This window comes from Argentina silus (genome assembly GCF_951799395.1).
Source record: "Argentina silus genome assembly, chromosome: 6".
Lineage (NCBI taxonomy): Eukaryota > Metazoa > Chordata > Actinopteri > Argentiniformes > Argentinidae > Argentina > Argentina silus.
The window spans coordinates 8,691,623-8,714,237 of record NC_139660.1 but is presented as its reverse complement, the minus strand read 5'-3'; the positions used below and the strand labels follow the sequence as shown (position 1 = coordinate 8,714,237).

Here is a 22,615-nt window from a genome sequence, read left to right as displayed (position 1 = left end):
CTGTATCCTCAGGCATACTGCAACATTACTACTACTGGTATTATAGTTATAACCCTAATGACTTTTTCATTAATTATATATATTTTTTATTGGAAGTATTTACAAATGTGGATTGATGTGGATCACATTGAACCAACCATATGATTTACCTCAGGTAATGAGGATCAAGTGGTATTATCCTTGGTCTCTTGTTTCAATAAATGTATTAGATCTCCACATAAGCATTGTGATCATATTTCACTATTGGTTTCAAATTATATTCTTATGTATCAGTACACATTTCAATTATTTTGGAGACACAATAAAAGCAACATTTGAAAAAAGACATGGACTGAGATTTGATTCTGTTTACCAAGCAGTGTTCTATTGGAATGTAAGAACTGCCCTGACTGTGCTTGTTGTGATGTCAGTAAACCTCTATGAGCCACAATGATCCCTGGTGGCATTTGTTCTCCAGAATTTGGTTTGCATTGTTAATGACCCTCTTTGTCAACAGAGTTGTCGTGGGCAAGACGAGAGACTGACCTTCGCTCTCTGTTGCCAGCAGACTTTGAGGAGGTGCTTTCTTTCACATAGCATTGCATGAAACAGCAGTTTCATGAGGTGAATTATTTATTGAAAAACAGACATTTTGCTGAGAATCATCTATGAAAAAACAATGATGATTTGTTGATTTGGTTTTACTGATTATAAACTAAACCACAGTCATGTTTGAGTATGTTTCCTACTTGATTCCCCGTGTTCTGGAAGTGTATCAAAGCAGTGCTGTTCACCTGATGGACTCGTCTGTCCCAGTTACTCATACATACATACAGTACTTGCAATAAATGTGGCTCCTTTGGAATACAGAGAACATGAATGTTGTCAACCTGTGTTACATGCTCTGATATGCCTAGGTAGCTGTACAAAGTAAGGGTTAAGAGGAGAGGGGAAAGCCTTGTCAAGCTTTCTTTAAAGCAGCCCTTTGATTATCATAGGTCCGCCCAGTGGTTATCCAGTTACCGGCCTCTCCTCAGCCATTGGCTGGCAGGACCTAATTATGCAAGGTAGTGAATCCCTGGGGGGGTGGGGCCAGAGCTGAAAGAACTCCTTTGGCAGCTAGAATAGAGCTTTTATTGAGGATATTTCTAAGCTAACCATCAGGGACCAAATCGCTGGATTGTAAAAAAAAAAAAAAAAAAAAAAAAAAAAAAAAAAAACTTAGCCGAATCACTCTGCTCCCCATTTTTTCACTCTTTCCCTCATTTCATTTCTGGGAGACGGAGCACAGCTTACGAAGCACCCAGCAGCAAGCAGAATGCAAGGAATCTATCCCCTTGTCTCAGACAACCAGCCCAACTAACAAGGGCAAGAGCTCCAAAAGAGGGAGAGAGTGTGTGTGTGTGTGTGTGTATGTGTGTGTGTGTGTGTGTGTGTGTGTGGGTGGGTGGGTGGGTGGGTGGGTGAGAGAGAGACAAAACAGAAGAAGATTCAAGGGGTTGCTGTGTTTGAGAGGTGGAGGGTACTGCACTGTCCTGTCCTGCTGCCCCAGGTGTCTGCCCCTCCCCTCCCCTCCTCTCTGCTCTGCTGTGCCTGGTGTCACCTCCATCCCTGGGTGGCTGAGGCGATGGTTATGGTGCTGGAAGCCCTGCTGCCCTGCCTCTGCACCCTGCTCTCCCTGGACCTGCTGCTGCTGCTGCCCGGGGTGGAGCTGGCTGTCCCCCTGGAGGACTTCTACCCCTTTGGCCAGGACGAGGGGGACTCCCAGACCATCTCTCAGGACGACGGGGGCTCCGGGCTGGTGGAGATCTCTGTTGCTTTCCCCTTCTTTGGTGACAAGCACACGGGACTCTACGTAAGTAAAGTGCAGCTTATGCAAGAGAGAATGTGCTCATTCATTCATGCAATACCAGATGCTTTGAGTGTGTGTGTGTGTGTGTGTGTGTGTGTGTGTGTGTGTGTGTGTGTGTGTGTGTGTGTGGGTGGGTGGGTGGGTGCGTGCGTGTGTGTGCCTGCAAGTGTGTGTGTGTGTGTGTATGTGTATGTGAGTGTGTTTGTGTGTGGAAAACTGACATGTTTGAGTTGTATAAGAACCACAGGGAGATCAGCTTTTTAACCCTGAAAGATATCAGAACATCCTGTGTGTGTGAGAGTGTGTGCATGACCTCAGGTATGGAATAACACATTTAGCCCCTGTGGTTAGAATCACAATCCACCCTGGCTTTCTCATTGCTTTACATCTGCCCTCCATGCAGACCCATGGCTCTCGTGTGTGCAAATACAGACACACACACACACACACACACACACACACACACTCACACACACACACACACACACACACACACACACACACACACACACACACACACACACACACACACACACACAGAGTGTGAGAGAGTGATAGAGAGAGACGTAAGCCTGCTGTTGTACAGTAAGTCTACAGAGAGCTGTAGGGGGGATATGACAAGTCGTGTTTTTCCTGTAGTGCATCTGTGAGCAGCTCAGTCAGAGAGGGGGGAGAGAGAGAGGGGAAATATGTGCACAGGAGAGAGGGAGTGCTCATGGGAGGAAGCTGAATGGTTTGACAGGGATTTTCGCACACTATAGTGAACCACGCTTTGATCTAGGTTTGTCATGTATGGGGTTCAGTTCCAGCACATGGGAAGCAAGAGCCCCTTTAAATCAACACCACCTGTTGCGGTTGTGCATCCGCGTTCACCCCCCCTGAATACCCCTGTTCCCTCCCCTCCTGGCCAATCCCCTTTCCCTTTCTGTCTTTTAACACTCTGCCAGGATGAGCTGAGATACCATGGCAACAATGGGCAAGGTCAAAGGTCAGCGTTCTAATCTAAGCGTCTTGGGAAGGGTGAGGTCAGTATCCCAATGCAGTGACACCACAGACATGCAGACCTGCTATATCAGAGAGGTTTCAGCATACACTGTCACAGTTGTTTGTCCTACCTACCTATAGCCCAATATATTGTATAGCACGTTTAACAATAATTCATGTTCAATAAATCATAAAAATGCCTCAACCTGTTACTAAGTAACCATAAAGTCTTTGTATTCAGTTTGCTGATGGTCTCATGTTTACTGTATGTTGCAATGAATCTCAGCCCATCTGTCATCTCTCAATACTTTAATAAATGAAATAGTAGACGAGATAAGACATGTCACAAGTTGCTCTGTCTGTTGATCTGAGATTAGAGGAGGTGAGATAAAGATCAGGGAATCGTATACACTGGTGGTGTGTAAGTAAGATATGGTGTGATTGTATCTGCTTTGTGCTTTATGAACAGGGTGCAGCAGAGGTAACTGCAAGTCAGATAGGCCCATCATTCATAACTCACCAAGGCATCAAAGATTGTGACAGGTACTTGAAATTACAGTCACGCTCGGTTTTGAATGTTTTAGCTGAATCAATTATGCTTCTGCCTCAAACCATGCAAGCCACATGGTGATCTCTGCTACATGAGAGCTGCTCTGAACAGGTGAGGTTTCAATAAATACTGAAAGGCAAAATTCAGAAGGATAATTTCTTCCGGGAGGACATTCCAAGCCTTTGGGGCATGGAGAAGCTGTAGAACCAAACAATTTTAGGTGGTTCTTGAATGTTGTCTTATGATATTATCATAACGAAATCCCCCGTAGCAAGTTATACGCTTAAGTGTTTGCCTCAAACCCTTCACCACTGCTCCCATCTAACAACCCTTAACCCTCTCCCTCCTACAGCAAAGGCATTTTTGAAAACATTGCAATCCCCCTCTTTGCCTGTCATGTGCTGCAAACAGTCTCTTCCTCTGAATGCCTCTATACTGTGTTTTGAGCAGTACAGAGGAGTGGATTTAAGGACGGTCACATCCTCCATGGACTGTGGGATCATGCTCAGCCACTGCTGTCACTGTGCCCTGAAATCCCATTACTAACCCCTGCCTCCTCCTCCTCCCCCCAGCCCTCCCTCCTGGTTACTGGGCTGTCCCTTTGTTTTGGTTTGGGAGTTTTCACATGTTGCTGGGACCTCTGCTCTTCCTCCTCCTCCTCCTCCTCCTCCTCCTTTCCCTCCCTCTCCTCCCCCACCTCAGATAACACGGCAGGGGTCTTCCCTCTGGACCTGTACAGCTGCTTTATCTGAGAGAGGAGCTATCCTTTTAACAGAACACAGATGCATCTGCAAAGTGTCTTACGGGCGCAAAACAATGCAACCTCGGATTAACTAATCTTATGGATGGCTAGCATAAAGAGCAGGGAGGAGACTAGAGAGGAAAAAACACCACTTTAAAAACAGATGTAAGAGCAGAAAGGTCACAATCAAAGGCATTGACGGGAGATTAATGGTGATTGATAAACATTGCTGTTTAATAATGCTGTTTAGTAGCTAAATAGAGATCGTATCATGTGTAGTATGCTGACACGTATGTCTTGTTATTCTGGCAAGGAGCAGCATGTTGTTTATCTACTTCTTTTGAGTGAGGTGGGGTTTTGCTTGTAAACTTGAAATCCACCATTAAAAAAAAGCATAAACAGGCTTGGAGGGGAGATTGTCAAGGACAGAGCTGTGCTTTTCAAAGATTGCACATCTGCTAATGCTCATCCTAAGCGCTTCAACACTTTGAGTTTGCGTAACCTCATTCTTTGGAAAAAATTATGTATACAGTAAGTAGCCCCATGCAGCATATATATATATATATATATATATATATATATATATATATATATATATATATATATATATTGTGTGTGTGTGTGTGTTGGGGGGGGGGGGGGTTGTGAGTTGATTAGTAAGATAAGTAATCTTGAGTAAGATTGGAGAACCATGCTTTTCATTAAGACATTGATTTGTTATGTTAAGCTATGTATTTATACTTGAAATCAATGCAATCATGCAGTCAGTGAAATACACTTTTCTTTCACAAGCTGAAGGTTATTCACACAGGGCCAACTTTGTATATTATTGTGTGACACGTGTGTGATGGAGGGCCAAGACGTGCCACATCATGCTAAACAGGGCTATATCCATTGGCTATAACCCTTCATCTAAACTCTTCAAGGAGATAGAAGGTGTGAGCTAGGGTTAGGGGCCAAGTGCACAGGATGTAGACACTTTCCTGGGTTTCTTCAAATAATTGGAATGGGCGACTGTGAAATCTCCCCTCTGACAAGGGAAAGCTAATGTTTTCCTGAGTTGATCTTCGGGCACCTTTTTCATTTAGGGGTTTGCTTTGGCCAGAGTTTTCCCAAATGAAAGTTTATTTTAGTCTATAAATTACTTGGCTCCAACTAAAACCACCCAAGGAAAACCTGGGATATATCCGGCAAAGAATTCCCAAAAAATAACAAGGGTGTTGTAGAGTGAAGTGGCACCATTAGGAGAGAGAGAGAGAGAGAGAGAGAGAGAGAGAGAGAGAGAGAGAGAGGGAGAGAGAGAGAAACAAATCAAATCAAAGTTTATTTACCATATGCACAGGATACAGCCGTAAACAGTACAATGAAATGCTTTTGACGAGCTACCTCTCAACAGTGCAGTTAAATCCAAATAAACAATATATAATCAATAGTACTAACAGTGAGACAATAAGTGTAGCTTTGTATATACAGATAAATAGTATAAATATAAATGAACAGCAATGATGGAAATGTGTGATGTGTGTTTGTGTGTGTGTGTGTGTGTGTGTGTGTGTGTGTGTGTGTGTGTGTGTGTATGTGTGTGTGTGTGTGTGTGTGTTTGTGTGTGTAAGTGGTGTGCAGGGGTGAGTGCAAATAGTCTCTAGTGCATGTGAGCAGCAGATAGTGCTGCTGGGAAGCTGGGGGTATGAGTTTTTCCAGATGCTCCCAGAGATTGGATGAGGCGCCTTAACATATTCCAGTATTGGAGAAGAATCACTATTTAGTGTTCAGCATGATATCCTATGCTAATGTTGCTGTAAAATGGGTGATTTCCAGACCACTGCCACCACAAGCCTCTCATGAATGGGTGTGTGAAGGTTGAACTGTGTGGCCATCCTCTCCTCTGCCATCTCTATGCCCTCCCCTGTTTCCCTCAATGAAGGGACCATGGTATCGGATAGCGCTCTGGCTGACCCTCCTGCCCTGCCCCTGCAGCCTGTAGTCTGTTTCCCCACATCGGCCACGTTCTCACCACATCACGCTGATGCAGAGGGGAAGACTGCGGTCGGGCCATTAATTGAGCCCCCGTGCCGGGCCAAACAAAACTTCCTCTGCTGTTTTTACAGCAAAGTCCTCCAAATTATGGTTTCCATACGAGTAGGGAACCAGAGCCCAACCGTCTGACGTTGCTTTGTCACCATCACATGCCAGTGGCCCTGCATGAGGAAAGGCAAAGTTCACGCCGGCGATTAGCCGAAACTGGATAGGTGGCATGGTGGGGGAGAGTTTGCCCACTCTGCACCTGCAGAAGATAAGCAGAAGCAGGCTATGAATGAGGTGCTTTCAGATGGACACTGAGTCCTGCAGGCCAAAAAGCTTTTCCCTCTGCTCAGATCAATAGTTATTTTCTCATGGCCCTGGTAGAGGATGTGTACAGTGTGGTTCGAGGATTGGTTTCCCTCACCCTCCTCTGTCTAGGATATCATCGTTCACTAAGGTTTACAGGCGTGTTGTGGACCTAAGACCAGGCCAAAGAAAAGCAACCGACAAAGGGGGGCCAAAGGATGAAGGCTCTTGTGCATCAGTATTAGGGTCAAATTAGTTCAGTTGAGGAAACATTTGCAAACATGTGGAATTCACCAAGGCAAGGTGGAACTTTGTCTGTGTAACCACTGCTCATCTACTCTTTTCTGATCCACATTGATGTAACAGTTTATGGGGGATCAGATTAAACAAGTAAACAAAATAAACAAGTCCTCCTCTTTGTCCTCCTTTTCATTGCTATCTGCATCATTATGATTCCCTACCATTCTCTCTCTATTCGAGAATAGGCATTTCCTTTAATCCCTCCAAATGCTTAATTTACAATCTTGTACCCCTCACCTTTTCAGGATGTGGAGACACTGTAGTGTACTGCAGTACAGATGTGTAGCTGCTGTGCTTCTCTGTGCATTTCTCACACCGGAGTTGTAGTCAACAGTGCTGATGGCTGGCAGAGGCTGCTCCAGGTTACTCCAGGTTACTTTAGCATTTTGAAAAGGATTTTTAGAAACAGTTGAAAGCTGTCGTCCCTAAAGCCCTTCCCCCTGGAGTGGCTCAGGGCCGGGGCAGGTGTGTGTGAGCGTGGTACTGTAGCCACCAGGTTTTCTCAGCTGCTGCTGCCGTGCCATCTGACAGAACAAAGAAAGGCACTGTCTGTTCTTACATGGGAAGTGCATATATCCGCTATGGGAGCCTCGCCTGCCCTGTGCTGCTGTTCACTCCACACTGTCAACAGACCTCTCTGTACACCTTGGCCACTCTCCCTTGGTCCCCTGTGCTTGTCCCACTGTGCCCTCTGCCCTCCCTAACCTTTCAACACCAAAGGCCTGTTGAACATAACCAGTTAATTTTGACAAATACTGTAGTTATCAACGTTTATATAGTGGCATGTTCATAGTATACAACATACAAGATCCCAAAATAACATTTCTGTGGAGGCAGATGGAATGTTCTGAGACTGTCTTTGCTAACCCTACTGTCTCCTATCCTCTCCACAGGTCAACAACAATGGCTTGGTGTCTTTTTTACGAGAGGTGTCTCAGTTCACACCGGTGGCTTTTCCCATCGCCGGGGACCGGCGGGTCTTAGCACCGTTCTGGGCGGATGTGGACAACCGGCGGGCCGGACAGGTCTTCTACAGGGAGAGCAAGGATCCCTCTGTCCTGCAGAGGGCCACGGCCGATGTCAGGAGATACTTCTCAGCATTCCCAGATTTCAGAGCAACTTGGATCCTCATCTCCACATGGCATCAAGTCACCTTCTTTGGAGGCAGCTCCTTCACACCGGTATAATTCTCAGCCACTCTACTGTACTGTTGCTATTGTATTGTTGTACTGTTGACAGCCTATTTGACCTGTTTCACTTCTGCACAGGTGAATACATTTCAAGTGGTGCTCATCACAGATGGAGTGCTGTCCTTCACCATCTTCCAGTACCATAATATTGCCTGGACCACAGGCATGCATGCCAGCAGTGGAGGGGACCTGGCAGGACTGGGTGGGATTGCTGCACAGGTAGGTTCACATAGATATCCTCACAAATCATGTTGTGATTAGTTTGTCATTCATATCTCACCTTGATTCCCACATAATGTGTACAAATATACAGTTTTATGTTGCTTGTGGAAAGACACAAACAAGCCAAACAAAAATCCTCACATGGACATCATACTCATAGACTCATAGAGCTACATATGGCAATATAGACTAAGCCAGCCAGTTGTCCCATCCTGGTAGAACATGTGTCATCCTGACCACCCCTCCAAACTCAGTGTTCTGTTGGGACATTCTCCCTGTTCTCCTCTCTGCTCTCCTCCCAGGCAGGTTTCAATGCTGGAGACGGGAGGCGCTATTTCAACATCCCAGGATCTCGCACTGATGACGTGGTGGACGTGGAGGGAACCACCAATGTCGGTTTCCCCGGGCGATGGGTCTTCCGTATTGACGACGCCATGGTGAAGGTGGGCGGCTGCAATGACTCTGGTAAGTTGGAGAATAATAGTCTTGATGCACCTCAACTTTTGCTCCTACCTTTACCATAGAAAACATCATGATTCTTTAGCTTGATGTTTGTTTGTGAAGCTGAAGCACTGACAGCTGTTGTGTTGTCCTACTTCTACAGCATCAGTGTGCCCACACCTTCGACCCTGTATGAACGGAGGTCGCTGCATTGACGACTGCATCACAGGCAACCCCTCCTTCACCTGCTCCTGCTTGGCTGGCTTCACTGGACGAAGGTGCCAGATAGGTGAGTTATTGATGTTGACACCAGTCATCCCCCTGCCATGACCCTGCTGGCCTACAGTACAACACATCAACTCATCCTCCCAGGTCAGCTCAGCTCAGACAGGAAAGAGGATGTCAGCTTGTAAAAGCTGGATTCCACCTGACTTGCCAAAGGACAACCTGATAAGATATTTCCTTTAGTCACATCTGCTTGTAATACACATACCAGGTCCCTGCCAATCTTTTGCTCAATGCTCTTGGACAATTCATTACTTTCTAAGTCAGCCTGTTTTATTCTCCTTGTATGTGTTGGTAGCAGTCATCTCTCCTCATCATGAGTTTTTGTCTCCCCGTGTAGATGTGAATGAATGTGCCTCATACCCCTGCCAGAATGGAGGGAGTTGCACAGACCAGATTAACGCTTTCATCTGTCATTGTCCACTTGGATATACTGGGACACTTTGTGAAACAGGTACTACCTCTCCCTCCTTCATTTCCTTCACAACTGTCTATCTGCTGTTGTTTCATCATTGACATTGTGAACAGAATATGCTATTCTTTTAATTCCAAGCATTCTGCCTAATTACCCTGTTTACAGTATTTGATGGATGCAGACACATGAACGTGATCAATATTGTATTTACTATTATGTGCAACCCTGTTGCTCAGCTCCTTCACAATTATGTCCCTCTTTCTACCACATCTCTCTGTCCTCCTCTGTACTGTCTCTGGGGCTGCTCTCTTTGCCTGCTGCCTCTCTCCCTGTTCCCACAGTCCAGCCTGTGGAGATGTATCAAACCTCCTCTAATACCTTTCACAGCCAGCAGCACATATTTGCAGGGTGAGGGGAGCGTCGTGGCGGATATATTAATCAGCTGAGTAAATATCCCATGAGTGTGTCTGTGTGTCTCTTTGTGTGTTGCCTGCAGACATTGACGAGTGCAAAGACAGACCCTGCCTCAACGGCGCGCTGTGTGTACAAGGTGTCGGCAATTTCACCTGTGTGTGTGAGCGGGGCTACACTGGGGCTCTGTGTGAGACAGGTGAGCAGGGGGCTTCCCAGGGACTCAGGATGGATGGGGGGTGGGGTGGTGGGTGGGGGTGGGGTTGGGGCGGGGGGGGTGGTCCCTGGTTTCTACATTACACTTTGTCTTTTGGCAGATGTCTTTATCCAGAGAGACTTCCCTTCCCAAGCCACTTGACCAAATAGCTTCAAGCTACAGATTACAGTTGAATTGAGTTGCAAAATGAATTCCCTTTGGATTTTTCTCTGGCCCTTTTTCTTCTTGGGTCACAAAGTATAGCTACAGACCTAACAACGAGAGTTCACTATACTCTGGGTATATTATCAAATAGAGGTTTTAAGGACTACAGCCTCCCAGTTTCTTGGTGTAGCGCTCTGAGCTCCCTACATGATGAGTTATTGATGAAACATGAACCCGTATGGGAATTAAACTATTGGACCCTGTACATTTCATGAACCCTTGTTTCTACATGAGACCGGATTATTCTTAATACCAGACACCTGGTCAGTGTAACTGTATACCTGCTGAAGGGAAGTTCACTATTCTAATCCAGCTCTGTGTCTTCTGAGATCAACACTCAGGCTACACCATGCTGTTCCATGTAGAGATGGGAAGGCTTCGACATGAAATTGATTCCTACAGTATCCTGGAACTGTTTCCATTAGAAATTCCCACATGGATAAATATGGGCTTGAATAACAGTGTTTTTGTTGTGTTTGTGGTTCCAGACATAGATGAATGTGAGTCCCAGCCGTGTCAGAATGGAGGAGAGTGTACAGATCAGGTGAACAGTTACACCTGCACCTGTCCTGCTGCCTTCAATGGCACAGACTGTGAGACAGGTGAGCTCTACACTCCACATCTATTCAACTGACTTTTACTCTGCCAGTCAATGCACACCATTCCACTCCCTCTGTTTTAATTTCCCCTTCTGTTAGGGAAAATGGTTCATGATAGAAAATGTTTATATAGCCAGCAAGCCTACTTTCTCCTCTCTGTTTGGCTTCCTGTAATATAACATTTTTCCAACTGGGACAGGCACGAAATGAAATCTGACTAAACCCTTCAAGGGTGAAATGGGTGACTGTGGCTAGAAACTCCTTGTTAGAGTGACCTGATGTATTTGTTGAAAGGTTTTGCGGCATCTCCTGTTTTCAGAGCCTCAGCATTAGTGTGGTTGGTTAATGGTTTGCCAGAGTAGAGGCTTGGGCTGGCTACTCCAGAAAGAGCAACACAAAATGAGAAAGAGCTCCCTTTGTGTATTATGGCTGTGGTTTATGTAGGCCCATTTTCCTTGTGACTGAATTATTCTAAAGAGCTTTCAAAGTTTTCATCTTCCTTTGACAGAGTTGGTGCTGGTCCAGGTGAATTCATCCTTGACTAAAGCTGAAAATCAAACAGGTAAGAGCAAGCATTTTCTTATACAGTAGGTCATACACATGTAGGTCATGACATCTTTGTCTTTGCCACACAGAATCTTTCTCCATGAAATACATGGAGTATTTTTTACTGATGAAGAAGTTCTAATATGATTTGAAAGAAAGAGCACTGAAAATGTTTAATATAATAGCTCTGCTCTTCCTACTGTCTCCTGAGAGTTAATCATTCTCTGTTCTTTTGTAAACAGATGTGTTACTGTACTTGCCTGATCCCTGTAGTGTGTATACTATGTAGGCTGGTTTATCCTGGACAGGCATTAAGTGAACTATCTATCATAATTCTACGTCCAAGCCACCAGCTAACCTTTTCATTCTTGTCCTCCCTGGCAGTGTCTTGTGATGGAGAGGGTTGTGAAAGCCGCCAAACCTGTGAATACATAGGCCCTGGAAACTACAACTGCACATGCACTCCAGGATTCTATGGTGACAAGTGTGAAGGTAACATAGTCCACAGAACTGTCCTCTCCTCTAACTCCTCTACCAGTTAGACAGGTATTGGGCGGATTGAAGAATATAAGGGACTATGCTATCCCACAGGAATTTGGAATGGTGCCTTGGAAGAGGCTGCTGTGATGATGGATGATTGTAATTATCAAAACCGACTCGCCCAGTTTACTACGGGAACCTGGGAACAACAGTCGCTTGATGTTGTGAATAATTGCTTTATGGCACATTTTATTAGTTTACCAACAAGAGGAAGTGCTATGTCTAGACTTGAAAGGGCCTCTTTATGAGTTGAAGGTGATGTTTGGTATTCAGTAATTTCATCAGACAAGGCTGGTGAAATATGCATAGCAGTGTGCTCTGACTCTGCCACTTGTTCTTTTGGATTTTGGCCATGGCACCACACTATGGTAATGTGCCTTTAAAGAACAGCTGCAGGTTGCATAACCATAGGGCAATTTGTCCACAAAATATGTCCAGTGTTATTATTCTTGTCTAATGCGCAATTTTTCTCCCTTTGGGGAAATATCATATGATATCATTTTGTAATATAATGTATGTCTATGAGTGTATCATATTGTGTGTGTCTTAGGAAATGGCCAATGTGTTTTTAAAACCAGTGGTAGGCTCCCACGAGAGATTGGTTTCACCCACTGAGGCTGGCCACCGCAAGTTTTTTCTCGCTCCAAAACCTCTTTAATAGTATGTGAGCCATTGCAAATTCACGCTACTCCTCACCCTTGAGCTGAAATAACTATCAATGCTTATATAGACTCTCTTAAATCTCCCAAATACCTTCCTGCCTGGCTCACTTGGAAGGCACAGTGGAAAAAGGCGCATGATCCTCCAAGGAAGAGAAGGTAGCGGGACACAGGAGTGCCTAATCGGGCTCCGAGATCAAAGGCACGGTCCGCGCAGACGGCCAATGAAAGCGGCTCCAGCAAATTAACAATCCATTAATTGCCCCAGGGGCCGTACATTTTGATAAAAAAACATGCTACATATCATCAGAAAATAATACCCTCAACCAAACCCCCCCGCACTTCAAAGGGAAGCAATTTAGCAGTGATACAGCCACTTCCTTTGATCCACACTGCTGCAATTAGGAGGGAGAGGAAAATAAAAACATTCTTCCAATTTAGTACTGAAGGGACGTGCAGCATACTGACTGGTAATCGTCCGGTCCTGTGAAGTACAGTATGTGGGAAAAGATGTGGAAAAGAGAAATGGCTGTGTATCAATAGACAGTGTATACTATAGCCAATGAAAGACCCTCCTACACTACCCACACAGCACACATGTTGGCCATCTATACCTTCTACAATGTTTATGTTCTGTGATACTTCGGCCAATGTTAAAGCCCACAAACATATGTTTGAGTGTTTACATATACAGTATCTATGGCTACCTCTTTTAGTCTTCATCAAGTGGCTCAGGCTTTGAGCTTTACTGCGTGTGTGTGTCTCCGCAGAGGAGTGTCTGTGCCAGAATGGAGGTGTCTGTGTGGACATGAATGGGACTTGTGAATGCCCCACAGGCTTCACCGGACTCTATTGTCAGTTTGGTATGTATCCCTGTGCTGTAATTGGAAACAGACACATTCCTGGTTGTGTTTTGGATTACATCTTTCACTGATGTAGTTTACAGCACACAGTGTCAGTGTAATCTGAAATGCTACCTTGATGGAAGTAATGCTTTGGAATGGTAGACATTCTACCTGTTTTTAGATATTTTTCCCACAGAACAGTTCAAACACACAGACATCATAACCCCTTCAGAGTGAGGATGCCTGTAAGACCTGACTCACGGAGAGATGGATTCACTACATCCAAGGCTCATTAGGCCGTCCATAGTGTTGTCAGGTCTCTCATGTTTCTCTGTCTCTCCTGTCCTCAGAGGTGACTCAGACCCCGTGCAGCAACAGCAGGCCTTGTCCAGATGGGGGACCTTGTCTGGAGTACGGAGGAACTTACCTGTGTACCTGCCAGACTGGAGTGGCAGAGTTCGACCATAAGGACCTCTACGACCCCTATGGTAAGAGCCTGGAGTGTGCCATGGACACAACTCTGACTCTGCACAAAGTGATGCACACCAGAAGCTGGTTACTATAGTGACAAACAAATTCCCTGCCAATCAGTCATGGCGGGTGACATTCTCTCTCGCACACTGTGGGCACATTTACTGTTTGGAGAAACATTTAAAAAAATATATTTATTTTGGTGCTGACTGTGCGTGAAGGTAGGCTTTTAACACTGCCATAAAATGACAAATGATCTATGTTTTTTTAATAACTGAATCATGCCCCATACGCTCAAATAGGATGTTAGGAGCTTTACCCTCTCCCTGTGCGATGGAATGCGGTCAACTCGGTGTGTGTGTTTTCCAGTACAGCCCCGATCGGTCTGCGATTCCACTCCGTGTCTGAATGGGGGTTACTGCTATGAGCGGGATGGAGGCTACACGTGCGAGTGCAAGCATGGCTACAGGGGGAAGCACTGCGAGAAAGGTAGTACTGTATGTCTGCTCCTTTGGTGATACAGTTTTATGAATTTGACTGACTGGGACATGCTTTTTATGTGTTCTGATTGCAGTAGAGTGGTCTCCATTTAAATTATTCCCTTCCCCCTATCGTTTTCCAGTCAGACTTAATACCTGTGTCTCCGGCCCCTGCCGCAATGGAGGCTCGTGTAAAGAAGAGGCAGGAAGCTACCGCTGCGTGTGTCCCTACAGGTTCACAGGGAAACACTGTGAAGTGGGTGAGTACACTCTCCCTTCCTCCCTCCCTCCCTTCCCCCCCCACTCTCTCTCTCTCTCTCTCTCTCTCTCTCACACACACACACACACACATACACACACACACACACACACACACACATACACACACACACACATACACACACACACACAAACGTTGTGTTTACGATACAGTAACTGTAAAATCTGCTCATTTCATGTCTTTAGTAGGTCTGCACTGAGAGCATCGTAAAAAGTTATAAAGAAAATAGCAGTTTAAAGCCATGTGGCTTTTCATTTATTTTTTCAAACTTTGTCCCACATCAGTATTGTGCAACTGCTTGCGCAATGATAGATCATGTTAGAGTGCAGTCAACAATTGCGTTCTTGTAGACATCTTTTGTACAGCATTAAAGCCACTAGTATTTGCACAATTTACAATAAAAATATTTTAGATTTTATGTGTAAGTAGATAAGCAACTTCATCCACACACACACACGCACACGCACACGCACGCGCACGCGCACGCGCACGCACACACACACACACACACACACACACACACACACACACACACACACACACACACACACACACACACCACACACACACACACACACACACACACCACACACACACACACACACACACACACCACACACACACAGTATGTCATGTTTTTCACAGTGGTGGTGTGTTCCCAGGGAAGCCGGACCCATGTGCCTCCAGCCCCTGTCTGAATGGGGGAACGTGTTTCCACTACATTGGAAAGTATAAGTGTGAGTGTGCTGGGGCCTTCAGTGGCAGACACTGTGAGATAAGCAGGGGCTCAGCACATTCCTCAGCAGGTGAGCAGACTGTGTGTCACTCCACAGCAATGCACCAATCACAGTGCAATGATAAACATAGCCTATGGTTGATTGATCTGGTCAATGTCATGGATAGAGTGGTCTGATATAAACCCATTATTTGGCTTGACTGCTCAGATAGATATCCTGTAGATAGATTATTCCTATACAGCATTTACAAATAATACTTTACTGCCAAAACTACATAGACAAGTAAATAAGACCTGATAAAACTTTGTGCTTCATGTCTGCGGAATGCGGGAGCGGGCAAAGCCAATTTTAGAAAGACTAATGCATAACAACCTGCCCTGTGTATTGTAGTGCAGGGTAGGTCATTAAGGGTTAGGCAACATCGCATTTTAGGTCTCAGTGTTGACTGTTTCTTCGCTGTATGAAGTTGCCACTGTGTAACTTTGTTGTTTGTTTGTTTGTTTGTTTGTTTGTGTCTTTCTGCTCCAGAGTCAGACTGCGGGCCACCCCTGCAGGTGAAGCATGCAGAGGTCCAGTTCTCCTCCACAGCTCCAGGCTCCATGGCCCTGTATGTGTGCCACACAGGCTACACGCCCGTGCCCAGGGCCACCCAGAGCATCTGTGGCAGTCAGGGGGCCTGGAGCCAGCCCCCCGTCTGTGAGGGTCCGTAACACACACCACATGGGTGGCAGTCATGAGAATATAACCCTTTATTCAGGGGTTTCAAAATAAAACATTGGTGGTCCCAGCAGAATCTAAATAAGAAAATATTGCATTGGCAAACTAAAATGGTGACTTAATTAGGATAGTTTATCTTCCCTGTAATAGAAGTAGCAACACTGTATTGGTGGGTACAGAAAATGATTCCATGCAAAAATGAAACAAGCTGGTTTTATTGGCCTGTTCTTCTGCCACATATGCACCCTAAATCGTAATGTATACTGAAATATGTTTTTGTTTTGAACTTTTTCAGAGCTCAATGAGTGTTTGTCCCAGCCTTGCCTGAATGGAGGGACATGTCGGGACCGGGTGGCATCTTACCTGTGTGAGTGTGAGGATGGTTTCAGTGGAAACCACTGCCAGACAGGTAAACTTGACCTTTCACAACTGATCAACATCAACAATATATGTGCCCTGTACAGGACACTAACCCATTGATGCAATGTGTGTGTGTGTGTGTGTGTGTGTGTGTGTGTGTGTGTGTGTGTGTGTGTGTGTATCACGCTCCCAGACATGGACGAATGCCTGTCAGAGCCTTGCAAGCATGGAGGAATGTGTGAAGACCAGCCTGGCTCCTACTCTTGTCACTGCCAGCAGGGCTACATGGGGCAAGACTGTGAAATAGGTACATTTACACTTACTAACTAATGGAGAAATAACCTGTCTTTTTATGTTATCATTATAAAGGGTTTGGAATACTACAGTACAACACACTGTACACGGTACGTGGTAATGAAGCAAGCAACCCCATCAGGTTCTATCCCTGATTTCCTGAGTGTCTTTTGTCAATTCAGAGCAGGACGGGTGCGAGTCCAACCCTTGTCTGAACGGAGGAGTGTGTCGGGGCTACAGACGGAATCACTTGTGTGTGTGCAAAGAGGGTTTCTTTGGGGATCGCTGCCAGACATGTGAGTAGAGCGACACTGCCTCTTCTGTCTGTTGTGGCGATAACAGAACATCATAGTCATAGTTGGTCTATGTCGCCCCCTAGTGGAGAATCCATGTGTACTACAGCCTTGTGGGAACAGAGGCCTCTGCCGTAGTGATAGGAGAGGGAACTACAGCTGTGCTTGCAGAGTGGGTCACACAGGCAAGGACTGTGAGAAAGGTTAGTATGAATTGCGCTCCTCTCCATGATCTCCTGAAATCCATCAAGCTAACTGATTTTTGCATCAATTTTATCAGCTATCAACACAAGTAGGCCTGCTTTGGTTTGGAAATTGTGGAACAACTCTTCCTCTGTCCCCAGACCTGCTTCCCCCCTCTGGTCTTCATGTTTTGCGGGTGGAGGAGAACGAGGTGGAGTTGCGCTGGGATCTGCCAGAACCCTCACAGAGCCTGGTCAGTGGCTTTGCTGTCACATACGCACCCCTGGGCCGAGGGACCCGCAAAACAGACTTCCTGGACAAGCAGCAGTCTACCTACCTGCTGCAGGGCCTGGTGCCTGGCCTGCTCTACAACATCTCCACCTTCTCTGTCAAACGCAACACCAACAGCAACGACATCAGCCAGCCCGCCATCGCCCTCATACGCACCAGTGAGTGCACTGTCCCATGGTGCCATATACTGTGTATTTTATAGGTGTACTGTAGGCCTAGAATGTGGGCATATGTTGTCTGAACTGTCTCAGTGAATCACTAAATTAAGGTCTGTGTGTGTGTGTGTGTGTGTGTGTGTGTGTGTGTGTGTGTGTGTGTGTGCCAGGGCCACGGAGGGTGGAGCAGCTGCAGGTGGTGAATGTTTCATCCTCCCAGATGTGGCTACGTTGGCTGGTGCAGGCAGCTCGTCATGCTGCGGTCAGCCAGGTGCGCGTGTCCCTGGTTCCCTCAGATGGCAGCGGGGCTCGCACCGCCCTTCTCAACACCAGCACCACAGAGTATGCCTTCAGGTCAGGGTCTGCACTGCTAAATTCCCCTATCACTTCCTAATCCCTTCGGACTTCAGGATACCAGCGTGCAATACATTTTTCCTTCCACTTGGTGACACTGTTGAGCTATCACTTTGTGTGCCTTCAGGTCACACAGTCTGCACTGCCATATGCTTGTTGTCCACTAGGAAACATGTCATCATTGGTCTGGTCCCTATGTTGATGAATGTCCACAAAACAGATATGAGCTTTTGAGTAATTTTGTGTGTCTGTGTGCCTGTGTCTCTCGCTGCAGTTCTCTGCTTCCTGGTCAGATGTACACTGTGGATGTACTGAGCCAGAGTGGGATAAGACCAGAAGAGTTCCCATCCACTAGCCATTCAGCTGGACCGCTGCAAGCCTGGACCAGTAGGTTACATACATTTGTCTGTCGGGAATGTTAGGAATGTAGACAACATTGAAACACTTTAATGAGAAGATCATGCATGGAAAGACTCTCTGTTCTGACCACACTTCTAACTGTGTTTCCCATAGGGCCTCTCCCCCCTCAGAACCTCTCCCTGTCCCATGTGACCACCAACGCAGCCCTGGTCACCTGGGACCGGCACCCTAGGAACCTCCCGGATGGCTTTGTGGTCAATGTGACCCGAGGCTTGAACACCAGGAGTCGCTTCTTGCCCAATGGGAAGTTGGGGTCGTATACTCTGCGTGAGCTGGCCCCAGGACAGCACTACCACCTGGCTCTCATAGCAGTCCGGAACACAGGACAGGAACAGATCCACAGTGTACCTCAACACTTGGCCTTCACAACCTGTGAGTGCTCATACCCACACAGCCTAGTCAGTAAAAGCATTGTGATGCTTTTACATTGGAAAGCTCTAGCGACTTTCACCCACACATCAAACTGAAACAGCAAGAAAATTAAACATTGGAAAAAATATACATACTGTATATAGTTTTTTTATGAAACATTTATTCACACAAAGGTAAAACTGTTAAGAAATTCATGTCATCAAATTATTGTATTGTAAAAGATTTCACAAATGACAGGTGTCATTGCCTTATACATGTATTGTGAACCAGTGCCCATAGAGGAGCGATGGGGAAGGAGGGAGAGACCAACAGCGGTGGGACAGGGGACCCCTGTGAGTCGCACGCTTGCCCCCTCTGAGCCTCAGGACCTGGGTGTGGCAACAGAGATGGAGCACTCTGAGGAGCTGCCCAGGTACCAACTGCCTTGGTTATAGAGAGTTAGGCTATTAAGGCTTTCATGCAAACTATTACAATTTCTAACATATCATATACATTTTAGTGGATGGTTTAATATAAGGTTGTCTCTCTGGCCCAGGAAATTAAGAGTCAGCAACATCATTTTGAACTGGTAATGCTAACCAGATGTGATTATGTGACTACCATTATACCATGTCCGAATGTTCATACCTATTAGAATGTTTTGCAGTATGCAAAATGTACCAACATTTAGTGTGTATAAAATGCCAGGAGGTCATAGTAGATTTGCCTAGATACTGCACACTATTCAGAAAGTCCTTTCAGATGTTAGTACCACAATTCAATGGAGCAGGTAAGAGAGACGGGCATTAGCGAAATTGAACCAATTACCATGAACAACATGGGTGAGCTACAGATGACGGTGTCTCAGTATGAATGAGGTGTAGTATGTTGAAATATGTCACTTACTGAATCGATTTTTACTAAACAATAGGCTCTAAATAGTATGTAATATGGTTAGTATGAGCTTTCAGACATGGCCACTGTCTTCATTGTACCTTTTGCAGATACACAGAGCTGATAGATGGCAGGGGGCGGATAACGGCCAAGTTCACCAACCTGCCCAGAAAGCCCATCAGACACCGCAATAGTAAGTAGCAGTAATAGCCCTCTTGTAAAACAACTATGTTGAACAATGGTCATCTTTAGCAATGAGGGTTTGATTGTTAGCGTCACACAAGTAGTCAGTGTGAGGATGTGTGTGTGTGTTTACTCTTATAAAATGGCTACATCTGTGCATACAATATCGTTTACCAATTTGACCTCTCTGAAATGACCAATATTTTGCCTTTCAGAACCTGAGCTTCCTATCAAGTTAGAGAAAATGGAGGAGACGACAAATAAAATCAGCCTTGCACTAGAGATCCAGGAGGAAGGACTGAGGAGAACGTCTGGTAGGTGCTCTCTGAAGCAGGACACAGAGCTATGTCACTGTGCAGCAGTGGGCTCCCGTGGATGGCACACTCTCCTGCTTAATTGGTCCCAGATGGAAAGAGAAACATTCTTTACCTCTCTCAGTAGTCAGTTTAAATGAGAGATCTGCCATATGGAAGTTAGGTTAATCTGCCATTGGCCATGTCATAGAGCCAAACAGCATGTTCAATATTATGTCTCTTTGAGCATCAACTCTCATGCTCAAAGTAGCTGGGAAGGCGGATAAAGAGACCTATCAGTTGAACGTGAAACACAAGGGAGAGCATTTGAAATGAAAGAGAGAATACAATTATCAGGGTATGGGGCAGAGAAAATGGATGGAAAGCGGGATAAAGAGAGAAAAAGAGGAGGCAGGGCCTAGAACAGGCCATCAGCTGTAGAGAATGTAGAAGTGTGTGGGATGGGTGAAACTTGAGCCCTATGGTTCTGTGCTCTTGGTCCTGACGGCAGCTGCTGCCTTTCAGAGTCGTCCCGGGATTGCAGCAGTCTGCCCTGCCAGAATGGGGGTACGTGCGTGAAGGGGAGCGACTCCTTTATCTGCGACTGCGCAGCCGGGTTCAAGGGCAGACAGTGTGAGCTATGTAAGTTTGTGCCCCCCACAACTACACATGGACATTGTGTCGTTGCCATACTATCTACTGTATCTGTTCTCGGCCATTTGGACAAAGAAATACACCTAATACAGATTCATTAAATTCACAAGAGCATTTTCATTGCAGAAATAACAGCGCAGCAACATCATAACATTAAAACAAACGTGTTCTGGTTATGACATAATGTTCAAATGACAATTAAATGAATATTTTTTTGTTATAACTTGTCTAACCATTTTATGATAATGCTGCACTGTAGGAGAAGGCACTGACTGCACACAGTTCAGCTTCTCTCTTGAATACATTTCCTCACCTAAACACCCCAAGTTAGACTATTTAAACATTCCTTTCCTAAAACCATCAATCACCAGAGAGACGTGCCAAATCCCTCCCTACAGTATCTCTCTCCCCTCCTCAGACTCTTTCAGATTTAAAATACTCTTCACTCACGTCGTTTCCATGCTTTAATACTGTATATCTCTCTACCTTTTCCTGTTACAACACTTGCAGTTTGCCAGCGAGTGCCACATCCGTGTACCCGCTTGTACTCTGAGACAAAGAGCGTTCCCGTCTGGGAGGGCGGAGTCTGCCATTATCTGTGAGTGGCATACAGCGGGCAGGGACCTCGCACTGGTCTAGGCTGAAATGTTTATACCCTGTCATCATGAGCCATTACAAATGTGTACTCTAAACTTTTGTATCTCTAAGACTTCAAAGATGCAAAGTATGTCCAAGAACTGTATTTAATGAGCTTCTCTTGCACTCCACAGGTACAAAAGGACCTATAAAGTGCAGCAGGATGTATGCTACCGAGAGATTTGTGAACCGCTGCTTCTTAAGAAAAATCCCAGTAAGTTGGCACAGTTCTATGGACATTGTGGATTTTCTGTACTTATTAGCACAAGTAATTATTGGCACATGCACCATTTTGCTTGTTTTTAAATGTTGAAATTATCTCTCTCAACAGACAGAAGAACTAATAGACAACAATAATGGTTGGTTTTCTCTGACACACAATCACTATAAAGATCAAAGCTATTAATTTATTCTAATGATACTGTCTAGCCACTAAAACTGCTCTTTTCTCTTTTCAGAAAACTGATCTTGGATGATCACATGAAAGGACTGTGCTCCCAAAGAACTATGTTGCCCAGTGATCGGCCTGTTGTAGCTCCAAGCTTGAGTGAGGACCCCAAGCAAATTACTGGAACATTTTCATAGCCCAGAATCATCAAAATGTTTAATGTGATATTTGTACTGAATTTCAACACACAATGTATGACAATTGTGCTGATAAACAGTCTGCTTCAGTGTAACCTGCATCCAAATCAGACCTCATATGTCCATGCAGACACATTTGGAAGTGTTTTGTAATGTATGTGATGGCAATTTAGTCCCTCAGGGAAATTCGTTTGAGATTGTCCTTTACATCACCATTACCTTATCATCTAAAATGTGAACAGTTTATTGATTGCCTTACCGTATCCCAGAAATTCAACTGTCTTTTCTCTAAGCCAAAGAGCGACTATCAAAAATCTATCTTGGAAAATAAGTCAGTGCCTGTCTTTATGTCTCTCAACCAACATCACTGCTAGCTATCATGTAAATAGTGTTTATAGGCTGTTTTGTAGGTGAATATTTTAATAATAAAAGTGTTAAAATGTGTTTTATCACGTCTTATTTTATTAGCTTTGCAAGGTCATGGGGAAATGAAATAGGCTTATGGAAACTGACAATACATGTAGATATACCCTACAAGGTTTGTAGCCGATTTATGTGACATTTCAAATGAAGATATTCAATCAATGTATGATCTCTGTTTTGAAATAAGGATTTACATTTATATTACAATACAATTACATTCAGTTGATTGTCCTTTCCACAAAAGGACACCTTA

General features: G+C 45.1%; 1 protein-coding gene across 1 annotated transcript; it reads left to right on the top strand.

The window, feature by feature from the left end:
• Nucleotides 1-1,606: 1,606 nt before the first annotated feature.
• On the top strand, nucleotides 1,607-22,276 carry sned1 (sushi, nidogen and EGF-like domains 1; the record flags this gene model as incomplete). The annotated part of the gene is made up of 32 exons (XM_083671074.1): nucleotides 1,607-1,834; nucleotides 7,629-7,916; nucleotides 8,004-8,144; nucleotides 8,450-8,612; nucleotides 8,752-8,877; nucleotides 9,214-9,327; nucleotides 9,785-9,898; nucleotides 10,609-10,722; nucleotides 11,228-11,281; nucleotides 11,650-11,757; nucleotides 13,235-13,327; nucleotides 13,660-13,797; nucleotides 14,150-14,269; nucleotides 14,403-14,519; nucleotides 15,202-15,345; nucleotides 15,805-15,978; nucleotides 16,289-16,402; nucleotides 16,547-16,660; nucleotides 16,830-16,943; nucleotides 17,027-17,143; nucleotides 17,285-17,572; nucleotides 17,740-17,923; nucleotides 18,198-18,310; nucleotides 18,437-18,715; nucleotides 18,986-19,127; nucleotides 19,699-19,781; nucleotides 19,987-20,085; nucleotides 20,590-20,706; nucleotides 21,229-21,316; nucleotides 21,489-21,568; nucleotides 21,686-21,713; nucleotides 21,813-22,276. 31 exons carry the CDS (start codon nucleotides 1,607-1,609, stop codon nucleotides 21,709-21,711), a joined length of 4,194 nt encoding a protein of 1,397 aa, XP_083527200.1. The 3' UTR covers nucleotides 21,712-21,713; nucleotides 21,813-22,276.
• Between the last annotated feature and the right edge of the window lie 339 nt (nucleotides 22,277-22,615).